General features: G+C 48.1%; 6 protein-coding genes across 6 annotated transcripts; 2 read left to right on the forward strand and 4 right to left on the reverse strand.

Annotated features, from left to right (window-relative positions):
• The first annotated feature begins 58 nt into the window (after positions 1–58).
• Positions 59–2,395, forward strand: F4807DRAFT_364287 (uncharacterized protein). The gene is made up of 3 exons (XM_047995605.1): positions 59–499; positions 593–1,500; positions 1,567–2,395. Exons 1-3 carry the CDS (start codon positions 416–418, stop codon positions 1,832–1,834), a joined length of 1,260 nt encoding a protein of 419 aa, XP_047856764.1. The 5' UTR covers positions 59–415; the 3' UTR covers positions 1,835–2,395.
• Positions 2,396–3,448: 1,053 nt separating this feature from the next.
• Positions 3,449–4,234, reverse strand: F4807DRAFT_364307 (yippee). Its single transcript, XM_047995606.1, has 2 exons — positions 3,976–4,234; positions 3,449–3,841 (listed from the first exon to the last, which is right to left on the reverse strand). Exons 1-2 carry the CDS (start codon positions 4,072–4,074, stop codon positions 3,608–3,610), a joined length of 333 nt encoding a protein of 110 aa, XP_047856765.1. The 5' UTR covers positions 4,075–4,234; the 3' UTR covers positions 3,449–3,607.
• A 940-nt stretch (positions 4,235–5,174) lies between these two features.
• Positions 5,175–8,224, reverse strand: F4807DRAFT_415306 (ferric reductase like transmembrane component-domain-containing protein). Its single transcript, XM_047997029.1, has 2 exons — positions 6,929–8,224; positions 5,175–6,868 (listed from the first exon to the last, which is right to left on the reverse strand). Exons 1-2 carry the CDS (start codon positions 7,616–7,618, stop codon positions 5,807–5,809), a joined length of 1,752 nt encoding a protein of 583 aa, XP_047856766.1. The 5' UTR covers positions 7,619–8,224; the 3' UTR covers positions 5,175–5,806.
• A 2,374-nt stretch (positions 8,225–10,598) lies between these two features.
• F4807DRAFT_364333 (uncharacterized protein) lies at positions 10,599–13,485 on the reverse strand. The gene has a single exon (XM_047995607.1). It carries the CDS (start codon positions 13,373–13,375, stop codon positions 10,838–10,840), a length of 2,538 nt encoding a protein of 845 aa, XP_047856767.1. The 5' UTR covers positions 13,376–13,485; the 3' UTR covers positions 10,599–10,837.
• Positions 13,486–14,124: 639 nt separating this feature from the next.
• Positions 14,125–19,154, forward strand: F4807DRAFT_415310 (clustered mitochondria-domain-containing protein). The gene is made up of 4 exons (XM_047997030.1): positions 14,125–14,573; positions 14,637–14,753; positions 14,809–14,864; positions 14,931–19,154. The coding sequence occupies exons 1-4, from the start codon at positions 14,549–14,551 to the stop codon at positions 18,546–18,548; spliced, it is 3,816 nt and encodes a 1,271-aa protein (XP_047856768.1). The 5' UTR covers positions 14,125–14,548; the 3' UTR covers positions 18,549–19,154.
• A 951-nt stretch (positions 19,155–20,105) lies between these two features.
• Positions 20,106–22,290, reverse strand: F4807DRAFT_457748 (uncharacterized protein; the record flags this gene model as incomplete). The annotated part of the gene is made up of 3 exons (XM_048001085.1): positions 20,106–20,181; positions 20,243–21,042; positions 21,100–22,290. The coding sequence occupies 3 exons, from the start codon at positions 22,288–22,290 to the stop codon at positions 20,106–20,108; spliced, it is 2,067 nt and encodes a 688-aa protein (XP_047856769.1).
• Positions 22,291–26,702: the final 4,412 nt, after the last annotated feature.

A 26,702-nucleotide genomic window follows, 5' to 3' on the forward strand; every position in this document is an offset into this window, starting at 1 on the left:
ATTGTGGAGACGTGGCCAGCAAGGTACACGCTCACCTGCACTTGCTTCACTTTAAGCACAAGCACGCATTCGGCTAAGTGCCTAATTCGGTGATTACATAATATTTGGCGATTCAGCCATTATCGACTTGTTATCTCGCGAACCACGCGGCGGTCCCCAGTCCCTAAGTCTGACACACGTTGATTGAACCTCACACCGTTGTCTCTCTCCAACACCGGGGAGCTTCGAATTAGCAGAAGCTTCATCAAGGTCTCTTTTGGTCCATCATTAGAGGACCTCTACTTACTCATATTCTCCTGTGTTAGATTACCTTCGTCTCAATTCAATCGTATTGCTTCGTACCTCCCTTATCTCTGTTGCTGGCACGAGAATCCATTGCATAGTCCGTAGAACCTCGGCAGTCCATCCATCCACCATGGCGTCGAAGGCGCTCATCCCGTTCCTGGTGGGCATGATGCTGCTCACCGGCGTCTGTAACACGCTGTTCACCAAGTACCAAGTAAGCTCCGCCTTATCACAGCCTACGATCAACTACCTCGTGCCTAGGCAGGTATCACGCAACAACTAGATAGCTGACCACCGCAATCCATAGGACAACCAATGCGTGCGGAACTGCGACGACCCCGACCCTAAGAACCGGAAGACGTTCGAGCAGCCCGTGCTGCAGACGGCCCAGATGTTCGTGGGCGAGGTCGGGTGCTGGCTCGTCGTCGGCGTCATGGCCGCGTGGCAGAAGTACAAGAGCAGGAGCAGCCCCAAGGCCGACGGGTACCAGGCCGTCGACACGGACAACGCCAACGACGACAACGACGACGACGCCGCCAGCATCAACTCCGCACACCCGCTCGTTGAGCCGGCCAAGCGTCGCGCCGGCCCCGACGGGCTCCTCAGGGGCTTCGGCATTTTGTTACTAGCGCTGCCGGCCATCTGCGACATTTTGGGTACGACGCTCGTCAACGCGGGCCTGTTCATGGTGGCCGCATCGATCTACCAGATGACGCGGGGCGCGCTCGTGCTCTTCGTGGGGCTGTTCAGCGTCGTCTTCCTGCAGCGGAAGCTGCACCTGTTCCAGTGGGTGTCGCTCGTCGGCGTCGTGACGGGCGTGGCGCTGGTCGGGCTCGCGGGCGTCATCTGGCCCGACCCCAAGGGCGCGCTCAAGCAGGCTATCGCCGCCGGCGACGACGACGCGGCGTCCGTGGACGCGCTGCGCGCCGCGCTCGGCGTCGTGCTCATCGCCGGCGCGCAGATCTTCACCGCCACGCAGTTCGTGCTCGAGGAGTTCCTGCTCGAGAGGTCGAGCATCGACGCCATCGAGGTCGTGGGCTGGGAGGGCCTGTTCGGCTTGGCCGTTACCCTGATTTGCATGCTGGTGCTGCACGTGGCCGTCGGGAGGACCGACGCCGGCCGCTACGGCATGTTCGATATGGTTGAGGGGTTCCGCCAGATGACGGAGTATAGGGCTGTGTGGGTTTCTAGTCTTTTGACTATGGTTTCCATCGGGTAAGTTTGACAAACTTTGGAAACATTCTAATTTCTAGTTTGAGAGAGCGCTAACGTGGTTATTAGCGGTTTCAACTTTTTCGGTCTCTCCGTCACCCGCAGCGTCAGCGCTACAGCCCGGTCGACTATCGACAGCTGCCGTACCTTGTTCATCTGGGTCGTTTCGCTAGGCCTCGGCTGGGAGAGCTTCAAGGGGCTACAAGTTGTGGGATTCGCGCTACTCGTCTACTTTACTTTCCTGTTCAACGGCGTCGTCCAGCCGCCGTTCAAGTTCCTGCAGCCGAGAGAGGAGGTAGAAGAGCTGCTCCCCGAAGAGCCCATCGAACACAACTAGAAATTGGTGATGGATTGGTACTATTTGGGTATGTCCAGGGGCACTCTGGGCGGAGCCTGACTACTAGGCGACACTCACTGTAAGTCCTGGGCTTTGGCTGTGGTTATAGGGAAGGGTCTTGTTTGAAAGAGGTTTACTACACTGTCTACACATTACTGCATTGGATTGGCGTTTGTGGTACTAGCACGAGTATTTGTTTTATCGGGTATTGCATTTGTAATGCATATATATTCTTAGTCAGGGTGTTCTTCGTTTAGGTTGCTTTAGGAATCAAATTGTCATAACCGGCGTCTCGGGTTTAGGTGTTGAGGTATTTTGGATGGTGGCATATGTCTACACATCCACAGTGTTTATGCGCATTATAGGAACTATCGAAGGTTAGGACAACAATTTAGAGAATATTCGAATATGGACATCGGAATAGAGTATAGCTCTGGTGTATATACATTCATAAGTTGATATCTCGGCGAGAACATGGTCGTGGTTCTACGTAAGTCTCGAGGGCCCCAGGGCCCTTCTTTGAAGTGCTCGTTTCTCTCTGACAGATAGTTCTTTGGGTTATCAACGCGATTTTGACGGCCATGTTTGAGACTATCCTAGTTGTACGAAAGAGGGAATAAGAGGATTATTTCGCTTCTAGAAGAGTATAAGCATGTGAGAGCACGGCTAGCTTACAGACGAACCTCTCCGTAGTTTACCATAACACTTTGGATACACTTCTCACCTCCGCTACTCTTGCCTAATATGCCTTCCTTTTAGTAGCATCGACAATGATACTAGGCTGACAAGACAAGGAGAGTCGAATAAGCGGATGAATAGTCTAGCCTTAAGATATAGTTAATATAGTATCTAGCTATAGGGTTGGTTCCGCAAGCAGGTCGACTAACGGATATGAATCATCTACCTGGGTAGATATAAATGTATAGAGATGCAGTAAACAAGAGTCTTGTTATTTTTTTTCTCCCGTTGGCTTTACCCTTTTGCTTTCTTAGCTCTTCTGGATATTATATCTTCCCTCGTAAGCTATGTTCTCTCTACTGGTCCTGAAATATACTTACCTGCCCAGGTGTGTATGTATACATAAATGATAGCGAATAATTCCGTCTTTATCATAAACATCACGGAGTCTATCTATAGAGTCTAAGCTTAGCTATGGACTTGTCTTTCCCTATTAGAATTATATAGGTTGAATGGGCAAACAGTAAGGGAGTGCTTAGACTTATTAACTACCTAGAATTAGCACAGCGTCTTAAACATGGAATGGAGTAGAGGTATGGTGGTAGGTTTTCGCTTAAAGCTATATGTGAAAACAACGTATAATTTCGAAGCTATCCATCCTGTAGGAACAATACCTAGGGACATCACTCTTGCGATGCTTCTTGATAATAAAGAAAGCCACCATATTACGACCTCCCCGTCGACTACGGATACTAAACTGCAAACTGTGAATAAATGAGAGCGTTCGCCACCCCCCCTGTCTAAGAAGTCATCGCGTAAACCCACTCGCACTGACCAGAAACGCCCGATCCATGCTTTCCCATGCTACCCAGGATTGAAACACACGCGTTGTAGTAAAGTAAAGACGTTGATTCCACCTCTTTCCACTGGTCGACAAAAGCTAAATTCATGGCTCATAAATCAAATCAAATCAAATTCTCATCCACCCGTCCATCCGCATCTTCAGCACCAACAACTGTCTACTATTCCACGTAGACAACCGTTCTATTGTTCTGTTCTGTTCTGTTCGGGTAGGTCGGTCGATCGACGAGCCGTCTAGCTCACATTACACAGCAGCTCGGCCTCGAGGATGAACTTGCCCTCCTTATACTTCTCGCTCGACTCGTAGGCGCGGTCGTACTTCCAGCCCACGGTCTCCTTGCACTGCTTACAGGTGATGTCCCGGACGATGTGGCGGCCGGTGGTCATGCTGCGCTCGGACGGCTCCCCCGCGTCGATGTTGACGACCGTGTTGAACAGATAGGCCTTACCATGCTGACCACGGAAGTTCTGTTATTCGTGCGAAGGAAGAGTGTTAGTCATATGTTTTATATTGGAAGATGGTGACGATATGGATGAGGCTGGGCGGGTTAATTGGATGGAGCTCTGCAGTATCGGGTGAAAAGAGGAAGAGTATGCCATACTCGACTGATGATCTCCTCATGGTTGGCAAGATGTGCTTTACAGTTCTTGCATCCGTAGATCTTGTTGCTATTAAGATACGTGTTATACGCAAGACCCATTGTACCCAAGATATCCGCGCGGACTAGATGTTCTACTAATTGATTGATTGATTTGATCAGGGTTCACGACGTATTGTAGTATTCGGTAGGTTATCACGAATCAGGTCTGCCGGTTTGATTTAGAACGCGGGAGGTTTGTTATGAGGCTGCGAAACGGTTGGAGGCCGACCGATTATAAATTGGCCCCCGGGTGGTTTCCTGCCTGGCAAATGGCAGAGACGATGACGCGGAAGAAAGATAACCTAGAGAACTAGACTACTAGACCTTGTTTGACTTTTGCTCCGGCAAGAAAAGATTCTAGTAGCCAGTACGCATTGATATCAAATGTGGTGTGCAATGAATGAGAAAGACAGTTGAAGACGGCTCACGCGATGCAGGCGTGATGCAGCACGGGTATCTGAGCTGAGGTCATCCGGAAAGGCTAAAGGGCTTATCTTGTACCTTATTTATGTACTTGTAGGTCCAAGAGGAGCGGGGCCGAGGGGTAGGTACATTCTTATCGTATTGGTAACCACCCATTTACAGTCGCCCGACAAAAGTTTGAGTCCGTTTTGTTAAGCCTTAAGTAGCGCCAAGGCGCTAGGCTTAAAACCGTAATATTAAGCTTTATTAAGTAATTTTAGTCTGGCTGCTTTATAAATTACACCCTAATTAACCGTGCTTAAACATTAAGGAAATGCTATAACAACTTATCCTATTAAGGTTTTTATTTAATTTAATATTTACTTAAAAAATTCGGGCAATAATAACAGCTAACAGGTAATATACTTATTATTAAAATATAAAAGATTTAAAATATATAAAGCAGCAATATTTAATTACCATATTAAGATAGCGTATTCTATAATAGGAATAGTAGAATCTTAGCGCTACTTGAGGCTTAACAAAACGGACTCAAACTTTTGTCGGGCGACTGTACTTGGTAACAAACCCCACAGTATTCCGTATACACATCCAGGATAGCGTCGCAACTGCTCCAATGTTAACCTTGACGTTGGTACGGTTACGTCACCAATAAAGTCCAATAACTGACATCTGACAAACGGCTACTACCTTATTTTAATGTTTCACGTTACATTTGTTGGAGCATGTGTATAATCCTCCGATACCTCAAAACAGGTAGTCACCTATGCACAAATGGTAGGTAAGTACGGGTCAATAGGAGGCTGATTCATATGTATGGCTGCCTTGCCGATAATTACTTCATATGTAGCTTGTTAGATATACATGTCTGTATAACTAAATGTATTATTCTAGGCACTGAATACGTTTGATAGCTCGGATGTTTTGATCTGAACCTTGAGACTACTCACTTTTAACTTCGTTGGGTGGTCTGTTTACAAACTTCAGGCCTTGGTCACTTAAGACACAGGCATTACTAATATGCTACAGGCTAAGAGACGTAATCCTTTGTTGGTGCACAAAGAGTCACATGACAATATTCACTGCACAAGGGGCCATATCAGACATTTGGAAAATCAAATCATATATTCTCGACGTATCCGGACATGGCTATCTGATGGCAACAGGCCGACGCATCTATCAATGAGGGAACTATCTACAAGAAGCTGTGACGACGGTCGCAGAAAGGAGAGGGAAATATGCACAATCGAACCGAGTAGCTTTACGCTACAAAATGACGTTGGTCCCCTGATATGGGCCCATGTTAATCTGAGCAGCCTTTGATGGGTGTATGTGTGTGTGTGCTCTGAGGTTCAGTAAGGACTGACATCTACCAAGAGAAGGCTTCCTCGATGAAGTCGATGGATGTGTCATATTGTCGGCGACGCACAGCCTGTCGGACTTCGTCGCTGAGGGCACCAGGCCCGCAGACTGACACGCCCATGGTTCCAACTTGTTGCTCGGCCTCCATGCCAATGAGGGTTTCGATGTTAGGTCTGCCAGGGAACATTTGGACGGTTGACGATGGGCTGTGAATTTCCTTCGTAGAGCGGGGTCTGCTGACGAACAGCATGATGCGCAGCACGTCACGGCGTCTGTCCATAGCCAGAATCTCGGTCATCCAAGGTCGAATCCATTCGAGATGCTCGGGGCTCTGAATAATCCACACCAAGATCACCTTTCGCGTAGCCACTGTTCCATTCGCGAATCCTGCGACTAGATCCCGAACGTGAGGGACTGCGTGAGTGACACCTACGCCACCTGCGAAAAGCATCACGGTTCCATAGGAGTGCATCGTATGCTCGCCACCATATGGACCTTCGACGAAGCATGTTGTTAGAAGCCGGCCGTCAGGCTTTGCTGCGGCTCTCTGGTATAAAGTGTGGGTCATTCCGGTTCGTCCTCGAATGATGAAAGACATGCTAGTCTTTTGCATAGCGAGCACATCTTGTCGGTTCATGGCCAGCTTGTCCGTGCTGAGATCTTCGGCCTCTTCGCTCCATGCGAGGGAGAACGGGTGAGATTGCCAGAAGCTGATAGCTGGCATATACAAGTAGGCATGCTGACCGGGACGGAAAGTCCAAGGTCGCGCCATGTTCACCGTTACACGAACAGCATTGCCAGGGAGCGCCTCCACAAGAGTGCTGGTTCCTCCTTTGCCGAAGTTGCGGTATGCGATTCGCAAAAAACGATTGAATCTATCACCACACCAAATACCAATGACCGGAACCAGCCATTTGATCTGAGGGAGGTCATCTAACTTGAGGTGATACCACACGCCGGCAATCGCAAGCGCAGCGAGACCAATATGCAATAACTTGAAAAACTCGTAGTAGGCGTGTCTGGAAATGCTCGAGGCTTGGAAGAGGATCACGACGAAGGCGATAGTGGCCTATATAATGTTAGCAAAAATAAAAAAAATATTACCGATGCAGGTTGGGAAGGAACTTACAATGAAACCAAACATCAAGAATGGCTTTGACACGGTATTCTGCAGGGTGGCGGCCCATCCAGCTCCAGCTGCTGAAGCAGCCCAGAAGGCAAATGTGTGGCAGACTGCCTCCAACGCCACAATACGACCAAACCATCGATGGAGCAGGTTGAACGTATCAAAGGACATACCGAGTAGAGTGATGAGGGGGTTGTTTCTACCTGCCATGAGAAATAGCGGGATCATGTTGACAACTGCTAGAGTTCCACTTCGGTTCCTAAGTTGCTTCGCAGCGTCCTGAAAGCTCTCGAAGGGGATGTGCACGACGCAGAAGGCGATGTTGGTGGCAAAGTACCCGAGGAGGAATAAAAATTGGAATCGCGTAGGTAGTGTTCCGACGTTGATCGCACTGCTCAACTGAAATTCCCGATTGTGTCGCTTTCTGAATATGGGGGAGTACAGGAGATTCTTCTTGATCCAAGCCCACTCTGACGACGTTCCCACATAGTATCGTTGTGTCTCGCTGTTCAGACTTGTTACAGTTCGGACATATGTGATCAGTGCAGTCGTAACACGCCATATTATGAGGGCGGCTGAGACGGCACCGCAGATAATCAGTAGATAGTTTGACAGAGACTCATTTTCCATCGCAGGCGTCCATCCTGCAGCCTGTCCCTGGCCAGGAGCTTGCGCTGCTGCTTGTGCGGCCATGACCTATTCAACCCAAACAACCCGTATATGTAAGGAATGGTTAGTTCGAACGTTGGTGAGATCCAACACTGTATGAGGTAGACGAGGTCAACCCGATACCTCTAAAGGGATGAGTGAAAGGAAGTAAACAGCCAGCTGTAGAATGAAATTTGACGAAAGGAAGCTGGGTCCAATCGTGAACGAGAATGTTAAGTGACTTAGACTCAACCAAAGTTGAGCGTCGGTGAAGTACCTTGGTCGGATGTGGGCGTCAAGGCCGATATTTAAATCGTGTGAAATCTAGTGATGGGCCTGCCCCAGGCGGATAAGGAGGGGGACAAAGAAACTCGAAGGATGATACCTCAGAGAATACCTCTTAAAAAACTAACAAGGGCGATTGTTACAAATGAGGGATAACAATGCCAAAAACACCCAACTCTGGTTAACGGACGAGAACCAACTGATTGGAATGTAGAAAAGGGACGCAGAAAAGAAGACGGGGAGGAATGGAGGGCTACAGGGTGGAGAGGGACGAGATCTACAGGTCGGTTCCCATTGCTTGAGATATACAAATAGGGACATGGAATAATAAGGAGGAGGTCAGTGGAGGTCAGTTAAAGATGGAAAAGTGGAAACAGTTCTGGTACATAAAGTACGTACCCGCGGAGTACCCGCCCGGGGCTTGGTGGTCCACTTTGGGGCGTCATTCAATTACGTCGCCCAATGCCGGCACCCTCTTCGCCATGCACCAATCACTGCGCCTTCTCCCCTGAAAATTGAGAACACTGCAGCTGGGAAAACAAAGTTTAGTGCTTAGCCGTACCTATGTAGTACATAGTAATAGGGGGTTGGCTACGGGATAGTCTGGACTCTTTCATTCTCCCAAGACATTTCACGTCAATCAGAATTCTTTCACCGACAAATAATATCCGTCCATCATCACTTACGCGCCAAGCAATGTTGAAGTCCGAGGTGATGTTCACTCATTTACTTTTGATGTCTTCCCCAGTCACTTACAAAGGTACATAACACGGTCGTCATAAAAATTCACCAATGCGCAATTCATTTCATACCTGTACGCAGTACGGGATCGATATCCGCAATCGTGCGCATAATGTCCCTCCCAATAATCTTCCCTGCCAGGCCTAGAAACGAGCAGGCTCTGCAAGTCTTGTCCTGTACCTGGGTACCAAGTCAATGTGGGGATGAGCCGACAAAGTGCCACCAATGCAAGGTACACGGAAAATGGACAGATGGAAAGGAGCAAGATTGGCCGAGGATCTAAGCAGATCGATCAAGGTCCTCCTCAAATCACTGCAAAATCACTGAATCACATCCTTGGTTGACCTCACCCCAGACCCGTATTCGACTAGTCATCGCTTTATCTTTTTTCATCGTTTCTAAAATCTCGGTTCGACTTAACTTGTCTTTTGTGATTGTCGAAACCACACAATGACAAGCTTCGTCAATGCTTCAGTCTCGAAGCATGATGACCTTTCGTCAACAGTTCGTCTGCTTATCATTCGTCGACTTTGTCCGATCTTAACCCTGCAACGGTGGAGAGTGACATGATCGACAGCCTGGTTTTGAAACGAAGCCAGCGCACAACCGACAACAGGGGTTTGTAGTCTTGGGATCTAGTTATGTTGGCCACCAATGATAATTCGTAAGAACCTGGCTCCAGTACTGAGATGGGACAGCGAGCTACCACTGAGCAACCAATGGGATGCGTTTGGAAGTGTTCCAAAATTTTCAATACCTTTTCAACTTCTCAACTTGTAAGTCCTCCAAGAATGAAGAATTTGGGAGAGGCAAAATAGTTGCCAAGATTCCTACTCTGAGGATTATCGCTAATGATGGATTAATTAATCGCCTTCATCCTCCGATCATTGCTTTATTTTTATGATTTACCGCAGATGGTTATCCTATCTATGAGGACTCAAGAGCTTCCTGGTTAAGACGAATGCTGCGGCGAATCACACTTGCATTTTGCATTAAAACTACAAAAACTGCCAAGCCTTATCCAAAACGAGGGCATACGCCACTGCTCCCACACGACGCAATGCCCGAATTTGTCCGTCAATTAAAGACATGCGTCATCCACAAACCAGAGTGAAACACGATACCATATCTTGTTAAAGACGAATCCAATCAGATCGACTCTATCCTGGGATCACATCAAATCTGCCAAAATTGATACGGTTGATGTACAATAACAGGGCTGTTCAAACAATTCCATCTTATCTCTCCCTCATCTGGTGGGATGTGGGATGAATTATTAGGCTTTGAATGCCTATTCTAGACCACACACTCACTTTCAGTGGATGATGGCCTGAAGATCCGACACAAGGATGGCCTCACGTTGCTGACGCAATTGTATAGGCAATCACTAATTAGGCGCCTCTGTGGGCTCTATTCGTCGCCCCCCAACTTTTATATGCGACTCATTCGATGGACCCATCTGTTACTAGGCGCCCTACCGCGTTTATCATAGTGGTTGTCCACGCACTTAAGTAATTGTCCGAGTAAAACGGGACCAAACAAACCTGATTACGACCGGGAAGTTGAAGATCATGAACGATATTCCCGGCTTCCCACGCTGTCCTACTATGTACACTTCCGTTCATTGTCAATTTCGCTCTATTCGGAGACTATACAAGGGCGGGTTGTTTCATATATATCCCGATGACCTGGCAACCCATCGGGCAGAATCCAGATATAGTAGAGACTTTTTGTGGTACGACGTAAGAATTACGAGTTGATACGAGTTACCCAATTTGGCCCGTTTCACGTTTCAACCGCGCCCGCTCATGGTCTCTTTTTTTCTGGCCCAGTCCCTAAGGATCTGAGGATGAACACATGGATTCTTCTTCATCTAAGCTCGACGGCCCCGACAAACTTCCTATAATGGCCTTATGTCGAATGGTCTATTATCAATTTGTATACCAAACAGAACGCAGGGTGTGATTTATATGTATGTTGGTAATACTCAGGTAAGTTCTACCGGTTCGCCCGTGCAGGAACGCCAGATCCCGCTGGAACGGTTCTTGAACGCCTCCGATCCTACGCATCCGTTAAAGAATTAATCTATATACAATATAACATATTATTCGGTACCGAATTTCACATGCACTGAGCCGCAATGTATCCAAAGATAGGTCACACAACAGCGCAACATCATGTCTATCCACTTGAAAAAAGTATCCTATGGCGGCGCTCTTCAAGATAGACGACGAGGCCTCACATGCAAAGCTCGTCGTCGCTGCAATCGTCACCCAGCATGCTGATGTTTGCTGCTGGGCTTGCTAAACTAGATCGCGGTTTAAGACTTAGCACAGTCCTTTTATCTATGCTCCTCCTTGGCTTCTTGGTCGTGGCGTGATTCTGATTTTCCTTATCAGAGTTGAGCTCATCATCGTCCTCTAGCGATAAGATCGCAGGTTTCGTTAATTGCTTGCTTCGGCACGCTCCGGTAGTCCCGACTGCCGCTCGCGACTTGTCGGCCCCAGAGCAAGAATACGCACGTTTCTTAGTGTTGACGCGTTCGCTTCCGAGTGCCAGTTGAAGGCCCTGGGCGCTTCGACCACCCTGATCTGGAACGCTATCTGCATCATCAAATATGGACCCCCTGGCCTGACTGGCGCCCTCTTCGCTATAGCCTGCCTCCATCCTGGAAGCAGATCGAAACTGCCTTGTTCTCGCCCTGGGTTGTCGTCTCTCAGGGCTGACCATCACCCACTCGCCTATAGTTTCCTCCCACCGGTACCCGGAGAACAGACTCCTCCGTGGGCGGGCCTCGTCCTCGTCCTCGTCAGTCTTTGTGGCGGTCGTGTGCTGAGTAGAGGCTAGCTTCTCGGCGTAGATGAAGTCCTTGACGTCGTTGGTCTGCTGCGCCAGCGCAAACGCAGAGACCGCCTTCATACTACTTAGGATCTCCCGGTCGAGGTCGAGGCCGTCGAGTTGGGAGAAGAGCGTCTCCAGGCACTTGTGAGACGCAACTGACATCCCCCTGCCACAGCTACGGGCTACTGACGACACAAACGAAGCGATGTCGTCGAGACGGTGTTTCGTGCGGCTGCCTCGTGTGGCTGCTGGGATAATATTCACCCGCCATGCCTGTTCGATGCTGTGTCTGAGACGGGAGCTAATGCTGTCGTCACTGCGGGCGGTGCTCGACGAGAGGAACAATGCTAAATATAGCAGGTCATTTCCCAAACCGTATCGCGCCGGCCTCGGCAACTCTAACAGTTCTAGGTCGGCCATGCACGATCTTAAAATGCATCTAAGCCTGTTACCAATGAGGCTTATCTTTGTAATCTCAGCTTCTGAAACCCTTGCCGACTGAAGCTCTATCTCGCCCAGAGAGCTCATCGCGGTTAGCATTGTTAAAGCACTAATCAACGTTTGCTTATTCGCCGCGGCTACGTCTTTTTCTTGGCGGGTTGTGTCGGGTCCGCCGGCGAGAGCTCGTTTGCGTCGGCATAATAGTGAGATAGAATGACTCATGAAAGCCACGGCGTCGTCAGCTGCGTCCACTTTCGACAGGTGGCGGGCAGCTACCGCCCATATGCGCTCGAATTCTCGGGTCGAAAGCCAATCTTGCGGAAGGCATTGGTAAGATAGTAACAGTGTGTGTTGGCGGAGGAGGAACGGAATGCGGTCATGTTTTGTTGCAAATGTCCATAATACTGAAAGTGGTCGAAGTGACGCTAACTCGGAAAAAGAACTATCCGACGTCGTTGGCGAAGGATATTGGCGATCGATCAGTGCTGTGACGAGTTCTTCGGCCTCTGACAACGCGCCGGCTTGAACGCATAGATCGATGAGTAATTCCGAAAAGTCATCACCGAATAGTCCGTCTAATATCGCATGCTTGATCGCATTGAGCCCATCTGACCGAACCACAACTCTAAGGTGTTTCCAACCAAGGGCCGGATCGGTGCCAATCTCCTCTAGGTAGTTGTATACATCCGCCGAGGTGTCGGGGTTATGAAGCGTAGAGACCGTACCGTTCTCCTCGGCGTCCATCCTCTCCTGCGCCTCGAGTGCCTCGATATACTGCGGCACCTTTCTTAGACACATGTCGAGAAATGATCGCGGACCACGACCTTGACTGGTGTTGCGGTGTGTTGCCGTTAGAAGCGCTTCTAGACTCCGATATATTGCCTCCAGGTCATTGTACTTGCTAGACGACGACTGAGATCGAATTCTAGCTAGACGTTGCTCGTGGTCTTTGTTTTTGATCATGCCCTTTTTTAAACGAGGATCTCGCCTACACCCGTCTGTGAGTTGTCTAGGCTCCTCTCTGGGGTTACTGGGGACCGCAGGAGAGGACGGGATGACGTGACCTCTTGCTCGCCGTAATAAAGGCGTGGCTGGTACTATCTCGCCGGGATTGAGGGCTTTCCCCTTACTCCGATGGAGGCATCCAGCTATGCCTGACTCCTTAATGCCTTTACTAAGCGGACATTGTTCATCTTGACGACGGGAGGGCCGTTTTTGAGAGTAGGTCAAACGAACTCTCTTACGCGGTCCCAACCACTCATGGTCGATTCGTTGACCATCGCCAACTTTCGTTTCTTGCTCAAGCTCGTCGTCCTTTACGTTCAGCAGTGATGTTGTAGTATCCTTTCTTAGGGAAGATATCCGCGAAAGCAATGGCCGAAGTAAGCGGCTACACCGAGCCGTAGTCCAAGGCTGTGGAGCTTCACCTGACCTATTCGGTCTCGGCGGTGGGCGCCTTGGTCTATACGGTGTTTCAAACTCGTCGAGCGACATGGGATAAGCTCTAGCATAACCTCCAAGCAAATATGGATATGCAAATGTAGCAATGCTTATAAACACATATATGCTAGTGAGGATATCAAGCTACTAATTCCATGCTTTGTATGTAGTCGACGGATCAATAGCAATGGCGGTAAAAGCAACGGACGTTATTAGTAATGATAAGTCATAAAGATGTAGCCTACTAGCTGATGCGTCAAAATTAGAGCATAAGCTAAGACTGCTTCACGTATTCGTATGATGTAAAAGCAAGAAAACCAAGCCCGGGTTGCAGGGATGAATACATAGGATGTTGAACAAAACAGTGTCGAATTCCACGTTGTGATTGTTTACTTGACTTCCTAATTAGGAAGCCCCATATAATATTTCGCACAAATATGAAATTGTTATCGATAAACATTCTACAAACAAAATCAATGCTCAACACCATGCAAGATCTGTCTTGCGTCATGCGTCTTGCAAACAAATTACTTACCGTGCGGCTCTTTAGTTAAGCAAACAGATTTTGAAAATACAAACCGCATTCCCGTTGTTTCAATTCGATATTACTAAAAAAGGTCACGGTGAGGCAAAAACTTTAGAAGTAACTTTAAATAAAGATAAGTGCGGTTTTTTAGGCCTTGAAAGCTACAAAATCAATTCCATCCAATGGAAATGGCCGTATAGTTATGGTAACAACTCCCCTCCATGCAGTGTTACATGCTAACCTGGGAAGAGCGTCATGATTAGGGCGGGCAGGGAAACCCCAATGGGCCTAACGACCGCCGCAGCTCCGGCTTGCCGGGAACAGCCGGGGTTTTTCAGATTTTTGAGTTTTTTTGAGCCGTAGAAGAAAAAAAAAATTGATATGCTGCTTGGTTAGCTCCAAATATCTTATCGACGGGCGATTAAATTCTCTTCCTAAATTTCAACATAGTCGAAAGTCTCTTACCTTCATACACTTTCGTAACTATTAAGGAGTTTAATTGATTTGCCATTCCTTTTATTACCTCTGTATTATACTTCTCAGACCTTGTCCATTAATACTTTTGCAGTTTCTACGCCGGATTTCCTAAGCTGTGCGTCGGATCTCGTTTGCTATTCTTGTACAAGTACGAGGGTATAATACTCCCGCTTCCTAAGGTTGAACGAACCCTTCCTACTAATCCTGTTTCCCCCTGAATCATAATGCCTGAGAAACAAGATACCACCGGTATATAAAACCTACAGAGCCGTTTCCCCGTTTGAATGTTATCTAATGTGTGGCTTGCTATAGCTCAACCTTCTGCCCCAGAAGCTGAAACCCAAAATGGTCAACCCGAAGAGACTAAGGTTGACTCTAACGGCCAGCCGTCTGATGAAGACGCGGGAGATGCGGGAGATGCTGCAGATGGTACGGTCGAGATTTGTATATGTGCCCGCACATTCATGCTAACTACGACATATAGCTCTATACCCTCTAACTATTCATCTACCCCGCGATCCGAATAAGATCCATGTGATGGTTAGCAGTCACCCTTGTTTGCTACGCTGAAAATACAAAAGCTTCTCGTAGCTAACTTGAATGTAGGTCTCGCCTCAAGAGCAGGTCCACGAGCTGCGTCAGTCTATTATCGAGCTACCCTCCGCCTTTCAATATTCTTGCTTCCACCTCGAGCATGCGGGGGAACGAATTAACGACTTCGTCCAAATTTCCGACGTAAAAGGACTCGGTCCGGAAGCTGAGATCCGTTTGGTAGAGGATCCATATAATGAAAAAGAGGCTAGAATACATGTCATCCGAATTCGGGACTTGGTGGGTGCTGCGGGGGATCGGACTGATACCCTGCAAGGAGTTATGCCCGGAGTCTCTCTCTTCGATTCGGTCACCACCAGAGCTAAGGACAACGACAATGTCCAAGCCAGTGCCTACGACTTCGATGCTCCTGCGAATCCTTTAGCCCTCATACCGGGCGAGGAAGAACCTGCTCCTAAGACAGTAAAGTCCATTGCTCTGTCGCCATGGAACCCCCCGCCCTACCACCTTAGGCAGAAGGGTCATTTGCTGTATCTGCTCATCACTACGAACGAAGGAGAGCAATATCAGATCACATCTCACGTCGGCGGGTTTTATGTTAACAAGTCGTCAAATAGCAAATTCGATCCCATGCCTCGGGCAGCCCCTAAAGGACATGCTGCGCATTCGCTATTAACACTGTTAACCCAGATCTCACCCTCATTCTCAGAGACCTTCGAACAATTGTTGCAGTACAACAACCACAAGGATCCCCTGGCCACATTCCAGATGACAAACGCTATTCCTGCGGCGCCGTGGCTAGTCCCTTCGCAGAACTCACCATTGTTGGCCCATACCCCTGATATTACGAGAACCCAGGAGGGCTACCTCATCTCCGGTGTTGATAACACCGATACTTTGAGAGATTGGAACGAAGAGTTCCAATCGGCACGCGAATTGCCCAAGGAGACGGTCCAGGATCGCGTCTTCAGGGAGCGGTTCATTTCAAAGCTTTTTGCCGATTACTCCGACGCTGCTGCCAGGGGAGCTATCCTGGTTGCCCGCGGCGAGGTCACCCCGTTAAACCCCACGGAAGACCGTGATGCCCAGATATTTGTCTACAATAACGTGTTCTTCTCCTTTGGAGCTGATGGTGTGGGTACTTTCACTTCAGAGGGTGGTGACGATGCCGCAAGGGTGGCCACTGGAAAGGATGTCAACGGAGTGCGCTTAGTTAACCAACTCGATATTGATGGGCTCTACAGCCCGGCAACTGTAGTAGTTGACTATCTTGGAAAGCGAATTGTTGGCCAAACAGTCGTTCCGGGCATTTTCAAGCAGAGGGAGCCTGGTGAGAATTCCATCGAGTATGGTGCAGTAGAGGGCAAGGAAATAGTTGCGGCCGATGAACGTTTCGCAGCAACCTTTGAGAAACTGTCCAAAGCCTTGCAGGTTAAAAAGCATCCAGTTTGGGACAAAGATGGCAAGCGCTTCGATCTAGAGGCCAGCGTTGAAACGAAGGGTTTAATGGGTACAGATGGCCGAAAATACGTCCTTGACTTATACCGCATTACCCCTCTAGATGTATTGTGGCTGGAAGAGAACAGTACCACTGAGGAACAGAAGACCGAGCTCGATTATCCTCATCGGATGACTGTCTTACGATCAGAACTCGTAGAATTACTCCGAAACCACAACTGGAACGAATGGGTGAATAAGGAGCTCGAAAGGTTAAAACAGAAGTCCAAATCCAAGTCGGAGGGCGAGCAAACCGACAAAGAGGAGAAGCCTTCATCTACGGAGGAAAAGACTACGGAAGAAAAAGAAGAGGACAAACCTACCGAGTCAAGCGAGGATGCCGCGATGGAAGACGAAGACCGCATCGACGCTTCAGAATTCCAGTTCTCGCTTAACCCAGATGCGTTCAGTGGTCAGGTCCCTCAGACCGATGCTGAGAAGGAAGAGCTAGCTGCTGACGAAGAGGATGTTCGAAATGCTTGCAAGTATCTTCGCGAAATAGCAATTCCGACTTTTGTCGATCATATCAAGGCCTCAGATTTACCGTTCCCTATGGATGGCCTATCTCTTACTAAGATGATGCACAAGCGCGGTATTAACATGCGATATCTCGGCAAGATAGTGTCTCTTTGCGAGGGTCCTAGGCTTTTACGACTTCGGGATCTATGTTTGCATGAGATCATATCAAGAGCATTCAAGCATGTTGCAGGCAAATATTTGCGATATCTACCAATTCCCCTAACCTCCGCCTGCATTGCCCATCTTCTTAACTGCCTTCTTGGATCTGGATTCAACAGTAACCCTACTGCGGATATCGACGAGTCCCTAAAAGCACTGTATCCTGAAGCCGATCTTGCATTTGCCAGTGTCACACCAGAAAGCCTCCGAAAAGAGATTGCGGCGCAAGTGTTCCGTCGGTTCAGGTTCACCCTGGATTCAGACCTACAATTCCAGATGAAACCCTTGCAACTTCTCCGCGAGGTGTCTCTGAAGCTCGGCTTCCAATTGCAGGCGAAGAACTTCCAGTTCACTAGCGATTCCAGCACTGGAAATACCACAACCACGAATGGTGTCAACGGTCACGCGAGTGGTGATGGTAAGAAGAAAAAGAAGAAGTCGAGAGACGGATCTCCGTCTTCTGTTAACTCCATTACTGTCCCCACTACATTCACTCCAGATGATGTTGTGAACATTGTCCCTATCATCAAGGATTCTGCACCAAAGAGTGCTATTTCTGAGGAGGCCCTAGAAGGTGGTCGCCATTCAATCATGCAAAATAACAGAAAGATTGGACAGGAGTTGTTATTGGAGAGTCTGACTCTCCATGAGCAAATTTACGGAATTCTTCACCCAGAAGTTGCGCGAGCTTACTCCAGTTTAGCACAAATCTATTATCAACTTGAGGAGAAGGAGGCTGCTGTTGATCTAGCGAGGAAGGCAGTTATCGTATCGGAGCGGACAATCGGAGTTGACTCTGCGGAAACGTTGCTCTACTACCTAAATCTTGGGCTTTACGTACATGGGTCTGGTGATAGCAAGGCAGCCCTCGCATACGTCAAACATGCTCTAGATCTATGGAAGATCATCTACGGGCCCGATCACCCCGATTCGATCACAACCCTGAACAATGCAGCAGTCATGCTACAGCATATGCAAGCTTACCATGAATCTCGTATCTGGTTTGAGCAAGCCCTTGCTGTTTGCGAGCGCGTGATGGGCAAGCAGTCTCTCCCAGCTGCTAGCCTTCTCTTCCAGCTTGCCCAAGCACTGGCCTTAGACAACGAATCCAAGGCCGCGCTCGGCAAGATGCGCGAGTGCTACAATATCTTCTTGCACCAACTAGGCCCGGAGAACAACAACACCAAAGAAGCCGAGACTTGGTTGGAGCAACTGACGCAGAACGCCGTCGCGATCGCGAAGAGGGATAAGGATGCTCAGGCGAGGCGTCTGCGAGCCGGAATACGCTTCCCACCGCGTAACGTCGCGCTTGGCGGTGGTGGTGCCGGTGCTACTGCACAGCCCGCGGCATTGAGTGCGAACAAATCGGACAAGCCTGATGCCCGAAGCATCGATGATCTAATCAAATTCATCGAGGGCAACACGGCACAGAAGAAGAGCACCAAGAAGCGTACCGCGCGTAGCGGGCCCAAGACGCGAGTAGGCGCGGCTGCATGATGAATCGATGGACACTGAAAAGAATTGGGTATGATAACGAGGAAATATGTCAGTCATGGATCACTGTGGTAGGGAGATCGGTCCTAGCCGACGGATGGAGATTCAGGGGCACGGAAAAGGAAAGGATGGAAAAATAAAAAAAATAAAATAAAGAAACATGGGGATTCCTCAGGCATCATCATATCTTCAAACTTTACGAGGCATCTCTAGAAAGCGGAGGAAAAATCTGTTCTTTCTCTCCCTCACATCCTCTCAAAAGGTTGCATAGTTCTCGCAGAATGGGGTTTTTGCATTGTGTATGTACATTTTTATTTCTTCATCCTTCCCATTTCAACTTGGTTGGCCGGCTGGCGAATATTATGATACGGCGGCGATGAAAATCTGGAACTCGCTCGATGCATGTGGGAAAGGGCCCAAGGACGTTGTATATACACACTAAATAGGGATATATGGCACTAGGGGGGCGGTTCAACTCAAGTTACAAAAGGAGGCAGAATCGGGGGGATGTTTACCAATTCCCCCCTCCCCCCTCTAGGTACACAGGAAAAGCATGAACGCGCTTCGTGGCATGCGTGTGTTAAATAGACATACATCTTCACTCTTGAACCACGAAGTTCCTGATTTCGTAAATGTCGTCCAATCTAAGTTACCCAAGCACCATTCATGTCACTTGCGTACGAGAGCAGGGTTATTTTAAAGTTGATGGTCCGTATTCATTGACGTTGACTCGTTCGTTACCTTATTGGAAAAACTGTCGATGAGACGGGCGACGGTTCTTCAAAGAACTAGCATTGAAGGGAGAAAGGAGGGAAGACGAGGATCATCATGAAATCATGGCATAACGCAGAACGAAAGAGAAAAATAATAATAATAAGCAAGCATAAAAAAACCCGCAGCACGACCTTGTGTGTTCCGAGTGAGAGACGCTCCGTTTCCACCTCGCCCTCCTGCCAGATGTTGTGTTCTGTTATCCCGCTTCTCCCCTTTCCCTTCCACTCGGCAGTGATGCGAAGATTCTTTTCCACCCCCTCACCTCCTTTTTTTCCGAGAAACGCCGGGTTGAAATTTTTTTTTTGGATTGCCCGTATGCCGTTGAAAGTTATACGCCCCTCTCCTCCGTTTTCCGCCCTAGTTTCGCTGCTGTTCGTGATCGAACTAGGCAGCCAGATATTGGGTATCAGAGGTTCCTAGAAAGAAAGCACTTCCGGGATGATAAGGAAAGCAAAGAAGAAGAAAAACAAACCCCTAACTCCGTTTTCGATGGTGGTAATCGTAGATCAATGCGTTGCCTCCGCCATACCACCCATAAGAATGCAATAGCCAAAACGCGCGGTAATAGAATAATACAAGATATGTTTCTTTGTTTCTTTTTTTGGAAAATTGGAATTGAACTTTCCACCGTCATCTCTCTTGTTGGACTATTAGCAAGTCTTATGATAATCGAGCCTTCGCTCATTATCAATCGACGCCGGAGTTCCTGTAATGTCGGGTATGTGAGCTGAGACTTAGTTGCAAATGGCTAGATAGATAAGTATAAATATCCCAAGGAGTATCGCATTATGTTCGGCCCCCATTGGTTCGGGACATCATCCAGTTGGCAGGTGCATGATAAGAACCGATGCTCTGGAAACCCCTATGAATGCTGTCAGTTTATATATCGGGATTACATAAAACTCAAAAGGGTGTGAACATACTTAGTAAGATCAAAGCCACCCTCTTCTTCCTCATCATCGGCTACCGTAGCTTTCTCCTGCGTCTCTGAGTGGGTGGGTCTGGTCGATCTGGTCGGGCTACCTATAGGCGATCTGTCATGTGCAGCAGGAGGGCTGCTGCTTTCCGGTAGGGCCGCAGGCTTTGAGGGACTCAAGTCATACTGCAATGACTTCAGAGGCGTGCTAGTGATGTCGGCATACTTCCAGAAGGGGGCAGGCGAAGATGTCGGCATGTGTTGACTTGGTCTCTGGGCGGTACTTGGGGGCGCGAGTCGGGGGTGGACCCGATGAGGCGCCGGAGTAACAAAAGAAGCACCTTCATCCTGGAGATACGAAGACGATAGAGTTGGCGGGGACTGAGGGAGACTGTCCGCGGCGCTTAGAGGCTTACGTCGCGGAAGCGGGCTGCCATCTTGGAAGCTCGCCGGTCCCGTCGGTAGATACTTACGGTCTGGTGTTACTGTTACCTGGGATAGGGCCATGGCCGATTTGGGGGGTGGCGAGGCAATTGGCGAGGCCTTGCGCTTTCGTGCTGATGTGGGCTCCCGATTTGAAACGTCTCGAGGTCCATGTGTGATGTAACTCAGCTGGCTAGGTTGACTAGGGGATGAGGGAGCGGAAGAACCGCGATGTCCACCTCGTCCACCTTTGTAAGCGACCCGAATCATTTCCTCACGGGCTTCAGGGACGATCTCCCATTTCATACCCTTTCCAGGCTCGTCCGTCGATCGCGGAGCTTTCATAAACGATTTGTTGAGCGATAGATTATGCCTAATGGAGTTCTACGATCTAGTTAGCGCAACAGTTCGCAGATACCAGAGCTCGTATAGAAAACTCACCTGCCAGCCAGAAGGCGGTTGGTGCCGATAGTAAGCATAGTTGGTGGTAATGTACTGATAAATGCCAGCCAGATTCAACTTCTCCTCGGTAGTACTCATGATAGCCTGAGTTATCATCTGAGCATAACTGAAATGAGGTTTAATGTGCTTGTTCTCGTCTTTGCTCAAGTCCACGTCGCTCTGACTCATTATCACAGTGCCGGAAGATCCTTGGGCAGGCGTCTTCTGCTGCGCAGCAGTAGGGCGGCTCTTAGCCGATGGTGGGGTTCCGGGTCGCCTATAGTCAGGAGGGGCGGGTGCAATTGGCTGTTGGTACAGCTGGCTCCGAGAGGAAGGTCTTGCTGTGCTCTGGGACGACGAATGATCCGCTGAAGGCGCTGTCGGCAAAGCTGTCCTACCAGCTTCACGGACAGGACTTGACTGTTGTTGCTTGATCCCTGCTTGTTCGAGGTACATAGGATGGATACGAAGGGGGGCAAGGCTACCTGGCAAGACGAACATCATCTCGATGCCGCCGATTTCAATGACTTCACCACTGGAAAGCGCATGCGGATCATCCGTTTTCTTGAGAGCGACATTATCAACTTTAAGCCCATTCCGTCCTTTCGGCAAGAGATACCATTTACCGGGATCCGAGTCGTAGTAGATAATGGCTGTCTGGCGCGAGAATGTTTTAGAGGGACCGAGGTCGATATGAACAAAGTCCTTGTCTTCGTCGTCCTGTCCGGAAGGGCGCGTATGGGACGGCTCTGATGTTCTGCCGATATTGATAGACAAAGACCTAATATAATAGGTCCAGTCTTGAGCAGAGATCTTGGCGTAAGCCTCTATATCCTCGGTCTTAGATTCATGTATGGCATTGGCGTGGTCTCGGCTAGCTTGGGTATGAATGCTTTTTAAATGCTGCGTTACAAGGGTGATCAGTCGGTCATCGTCGCTGGAACCTTCAGGGTTCGAGTTGTCGACAGTGAGGCTTGAGCCCTCGTCCTCGATGGGCTCCGACTGAGGTTCCTCGACCTTGATGTTCGGCACGTGTTCAGCAAATATATGTAGACTAGAAGAAGAGGGGGTATCTACCTTCCGTCTGCGCTTAGCTGGACGCGACGGCGAGGATTGCTCTAGCGGGGCTGGGCTCGGACTAACGTCGCGAGGACGGCGCGTCCTCTGGCTTCGCTTCGATGAGACAGGCATGTCAGATGCCCATTACTGGAAGACGGTCGAAAACTAGGCGCGTATTGAGGTCGAGCAGGGATGCGGGAGGACCAAAACTGTTCCTCGCGATTGATATGGATTACAGAGAGGCGGCGGATAACTGCTCAACGTAAGTTCAAGATGTAGTTGACGATGTCCCGCGCCCTCTGAAGGTAAGAGTCGCGAAGCGCCGTGGTCGAATCGAGAAGTCAGAGTTTTTGAGGCTCAAGTAATATGAATAATCGCGATAACGGCGATGGTAGTATTGACGCGGGGGAAGGAACCTTGGAAATGAGGCGCGCCAGGATAAGAGTCGGGTTCAGAATTAGATTGTGGGAAGCGGGAAGGTTCCAAGGTTTGTGTCCGTGTCCGTGGTAGATAGGGTGGTAGAACCGTGGTAGGTACAGATAGAAGTGGAAAAGAAAATCCAATTAGATGCGGGAGTTATTAAATGGCAATTATAATCCACCATCAAATAAAAATAATATCGTCTTGAATTATCGTAATGGGAATCGCTATGTTAGATGCGCTCGGGTATGTCAATAAAAGGTAGCGTCGTTGGTGGTTGTGTGGTGGGATGCGATATGATGCGATTCAATTTGATGGTGATAGGTTTTCAAATATTGACTTGGTTTGACTTGGTGATGTGGTTTGTTTAAAAAATGTCGATCGGTCGCGCCTTCTGCCTTGTTACGCAACTTAAACCATATCCCTGTCCACCTTCTTTCTCACCCGAGGCGCGTCACCTTTTTAAACCATTTAAGCCCGTCAAGGAGCACCCAAGGCTCCGGAATTATTTTGGAGTTGCCCCAAGCTCCTTCTCCCCTCTTCACCAATTTTTTTTAGCCTCATCTTATCTTTACGCAGAAACGTGAGGCAATGCATAACTATTTTTATTATTATTCATCCTATTTAGCTCTGTAGCCTGCGCATTATTTACTATTATCGTCCATGTTCAGCGTTTAACTTTTTATAGTAAAATGTTTACTATTGTCATTCACGATCCTTCATTTCATTCGTCCATAGAACAATCCGTCTCATACACGCACTTTTCGAAGCACAAGGCCACAAGGCCCGCAATTTCAATTCCACCACGAAACTTCCAAATTCGCTATATTCTTGTGGCTCACCTCTTTTTATTGGCCCTGGCAGAATCCGGTATCTGCGCATCATTGCGGAGACTGTCCTGCCACTTAACCCAGCCTACTGTTTCTATTCCATTTTCATGATGCACTTCTGCAAACAATAGTAGAGTGCATCTTAGCGCAAACTTCTAAGATCATTCATCTCACACCGTCCCATTTCCCCATTATGGACACATACCTAGTCAAAACACATCTGCTTACGTCAGGATGTCCCTATTATCTTCGTCATATTTAGGTATCTTAACATGGCTACTACTAACCTTTATTTGAAATCTAGTTCAGCCGGCGAAATATCCTCTCTGCTTACTATCGGCGAAGTAAAGCCTGCATACGTAATGCTTCCAACGTTATCACCATCAATTAAGGAGACTGCCGAAAATGAGCCAGGGATTTTCCCACCAACCAGCATAGGATTAAATCGCCCACCGCTCAGCCGATGGTAAAATACCTAATATCGGCTTCGAAAGGGGCGAGTCCACAATAACCAATTCGGCTTCTTTCTTGTTGGTAATGTTTGCTCCACGCTATGTTAAAGCTTTCTATCTAGGCTCATCCACATAGGAGATGCTTTTATGATAAACCAAGGATCTAGGTACGTCATTATAATTACTCCTGAGTATTGTCTTCACTAGGATTCAGGAAGGCAGGAAGGCGATAGCATTTCGTTGGTGGTCTTAGACGCAATGCTTCAAGCTTCCCGGTCCGTGAAATTAGGCGACATCTCCCCTTTCATACCGGTCGAAGCAGCGCAGTCCCTTATTCAATATTATACTTAATCAGCATTGCTGAATCATTATGCTAATTGCCCCTTGGAGTGGCGGACCATGAAAGTACCTGGTTAGCAGGGTTATTATAATTCGGTAGGAGACTTCAACAGGAAGCTGAACCAGCTCCGATGGGACTCCGGGCTTCGCCGACGGATAATTCAACCTCACGTTATTCAAACACTTACCTAGTACAATCTCCCCGGTTTAAGTGTGATTTTGAGTTGTCCATTATAACTAAACGTTTATATAGACAACCTTAAGACATTATTACTACGCACGTTGTATTCTCATCCGCCTCATGCGGTGTGACCAAGAGGAAGATCGAAAGACATGTTTGCCTGCCAGCTATTCGCTTGCAGCCAAAATGCTCTGGTAAAGAGCAAGTTACTAATCTGCCTTTATCAATAAGTACATATCGTCGACAGACACTGCTTTCTAGTCGATACACGTGAGAGGCGTGCCAATAATTCGACATATCACCCGCAAGTCCTAGAGCAGGTAATCATGAGGGATCTGTGGCATGTATCGCGAAGGGTTTAGATGATTTTCGCCTCTTCACAGGCCGCGCGAGCGATGGTAAGAACCAACTCAGACTTTCAAGAGTTCAACAACGTAATCCCCTAGAAAATGAGCCATCCTAAAGACTTAAGACCGATATCAATGTAAGAAGCTCCATAGCTTCGATATATGCATATTAGCGATTTCTATGGTTTCAATTCCTTGATTTGGTGAGTTCCACTACGTTCACAATCTCTACATTGGGGATTTACAGTCGCCCGACAAAAGTTTGAGTCCGTTTTGTTAAGCCTCAAGTAGCGCCAAGATTCTACTATTCCTATTATAGAACACGCTATCCCAATATGGTAATTAGACGTTGCCGCTTTATACATTTTAAATCTTTTATATTTTAATAATGAGTATACCACCCGTTAGCTGTTATTATTGCCCGAATTTTTCAGGTAAATATTAAATTAAATAAAGACCTTGATAAGATAAGTTGTTATAGCGTTTCCTTAGTGTTTAGGCGCGGTTAGTCAGGGTGTAATTTATAAAGCAGCCAGACTAAAATTACTTAATGAAGCTTAGTATTACGGTTTTAGGCCTAGCGCCTTGGCGCTACTTGAGGCTTAACAAAACGGACTCAAACTTTTGTCGGGCGACTGTATATATACTGCGTTTTCTGCCGCTGCAAGACTGAGACACTCGACGCAGCCGAACCTCGGTGGCCGGAGGAGAGTGGTTCGATGAAATTTTATCCTTAGACTCGCCACGAGGAATCAGTCCCTGAATTACATAAGTCAATGGCAACTGGTGTCGGTAGCATCTTGGATGACCGGATGAAAGGATCAGGGTAGCGTACACAGTGAATTTCAACCATTAGAAAAGAAGAATTAATGCGGACGACCGGTTTGAGCTTTGGTTGGCTACGGCGGAAATAGAGTCTACGGATCTTCTCCTGATAAGTCGTGGCCTATCCATTCCCCTATTCGCAAAACTGCACTATAAATGCAACATCATGGATGTGTCTAAGACATACACATAGTGGAACGTGTGACGAGCTCCCGCTTGCCTTGAGAAACCTAGGTTTTCAGAAACGAGAAATTGAGAAAATGAGCAGAAATGCAATTAGGATAGGTATCTAGTCCTTGTGAACGGCCTGGCCTTGTCTTAATTCTATGCGTATCGTATGGTGGGCTACGGCATTATTCCCATCATAACACAACACGGCTATGGAGTGTATTTTAGTACAGCTCAGCCTGGACGGCGAGGCGTTTGCCATAATCGGAACAATTCAAGCCACCGGAAGGTATCACGCTATCACCGGGAGGGTCCCATTCGTGGGTATCACCTTGCATCGTGAGACGGAAGATGCAACCCGAGCATGCAGAGGACCTAAAAGTATAGTATACAGTAGGCTAGGTGTGTATCAGCCTTGTTCTCGAAAGGAGCCTAGCCAACGTACTGATGTCGATGGCTGTAACGTCAGAAGGTGGGAATATGCGTTGTAGTAACGTAAATAGTAACCCAAAGAAACACACGTGAATTGATCTCGAAGGAGTAGAAGAATATACTCCGCATTATGTAAGACTTATTCGGGAAGGCAAGTACACCCATCTCGAGCCTCTGCTTTGCGCCATTATAGTTGGAAGCACTTTCCCTACCTACGTAAGAGGTACCTAGGGCCGCATTTGCGGATTGATGCATAGTGGACTCGACTTTTGAATACATCCTCGCCTCACATTTAGATTATATATCATTTTGTTCCTTACATCATCCACCTATGAATAGGTGACTTCACACCACCTTCAACACTGAGCGTCTATTGGTTTCCATCCTCAAACTAGGTGCTCTCAGAAAGCGCCTAATTGGCGAGCTAGTCGCGTCAGACTGCCAAGCGTTGCAGCGCGTCAAAAACAACCTCTCGTAGAAGAGCATATTATCGAGAGTCTCCCGAGATTGGCGATGAACAAAATGATGGATCCAATCAAGAGCGCGTAAA

This window comes from Annulohypoxylon truncatum (assembly GCF_022578515.1).
Source record: "Annulohypoxylon truncatum strain CBS 140777 unplaced genomic scaffold F4807scaffold_7, whole genome shotgun sequence".
In the NCBI taxonomy this organism is placed as follows: domain Eukaryota; kingdom Fungi; phylum Ascomycota; class Sordariomycetes; order Xylariales; family Hypoxylaceae; genus Annulohypoxylon; species Annulohypoxylon truncatum.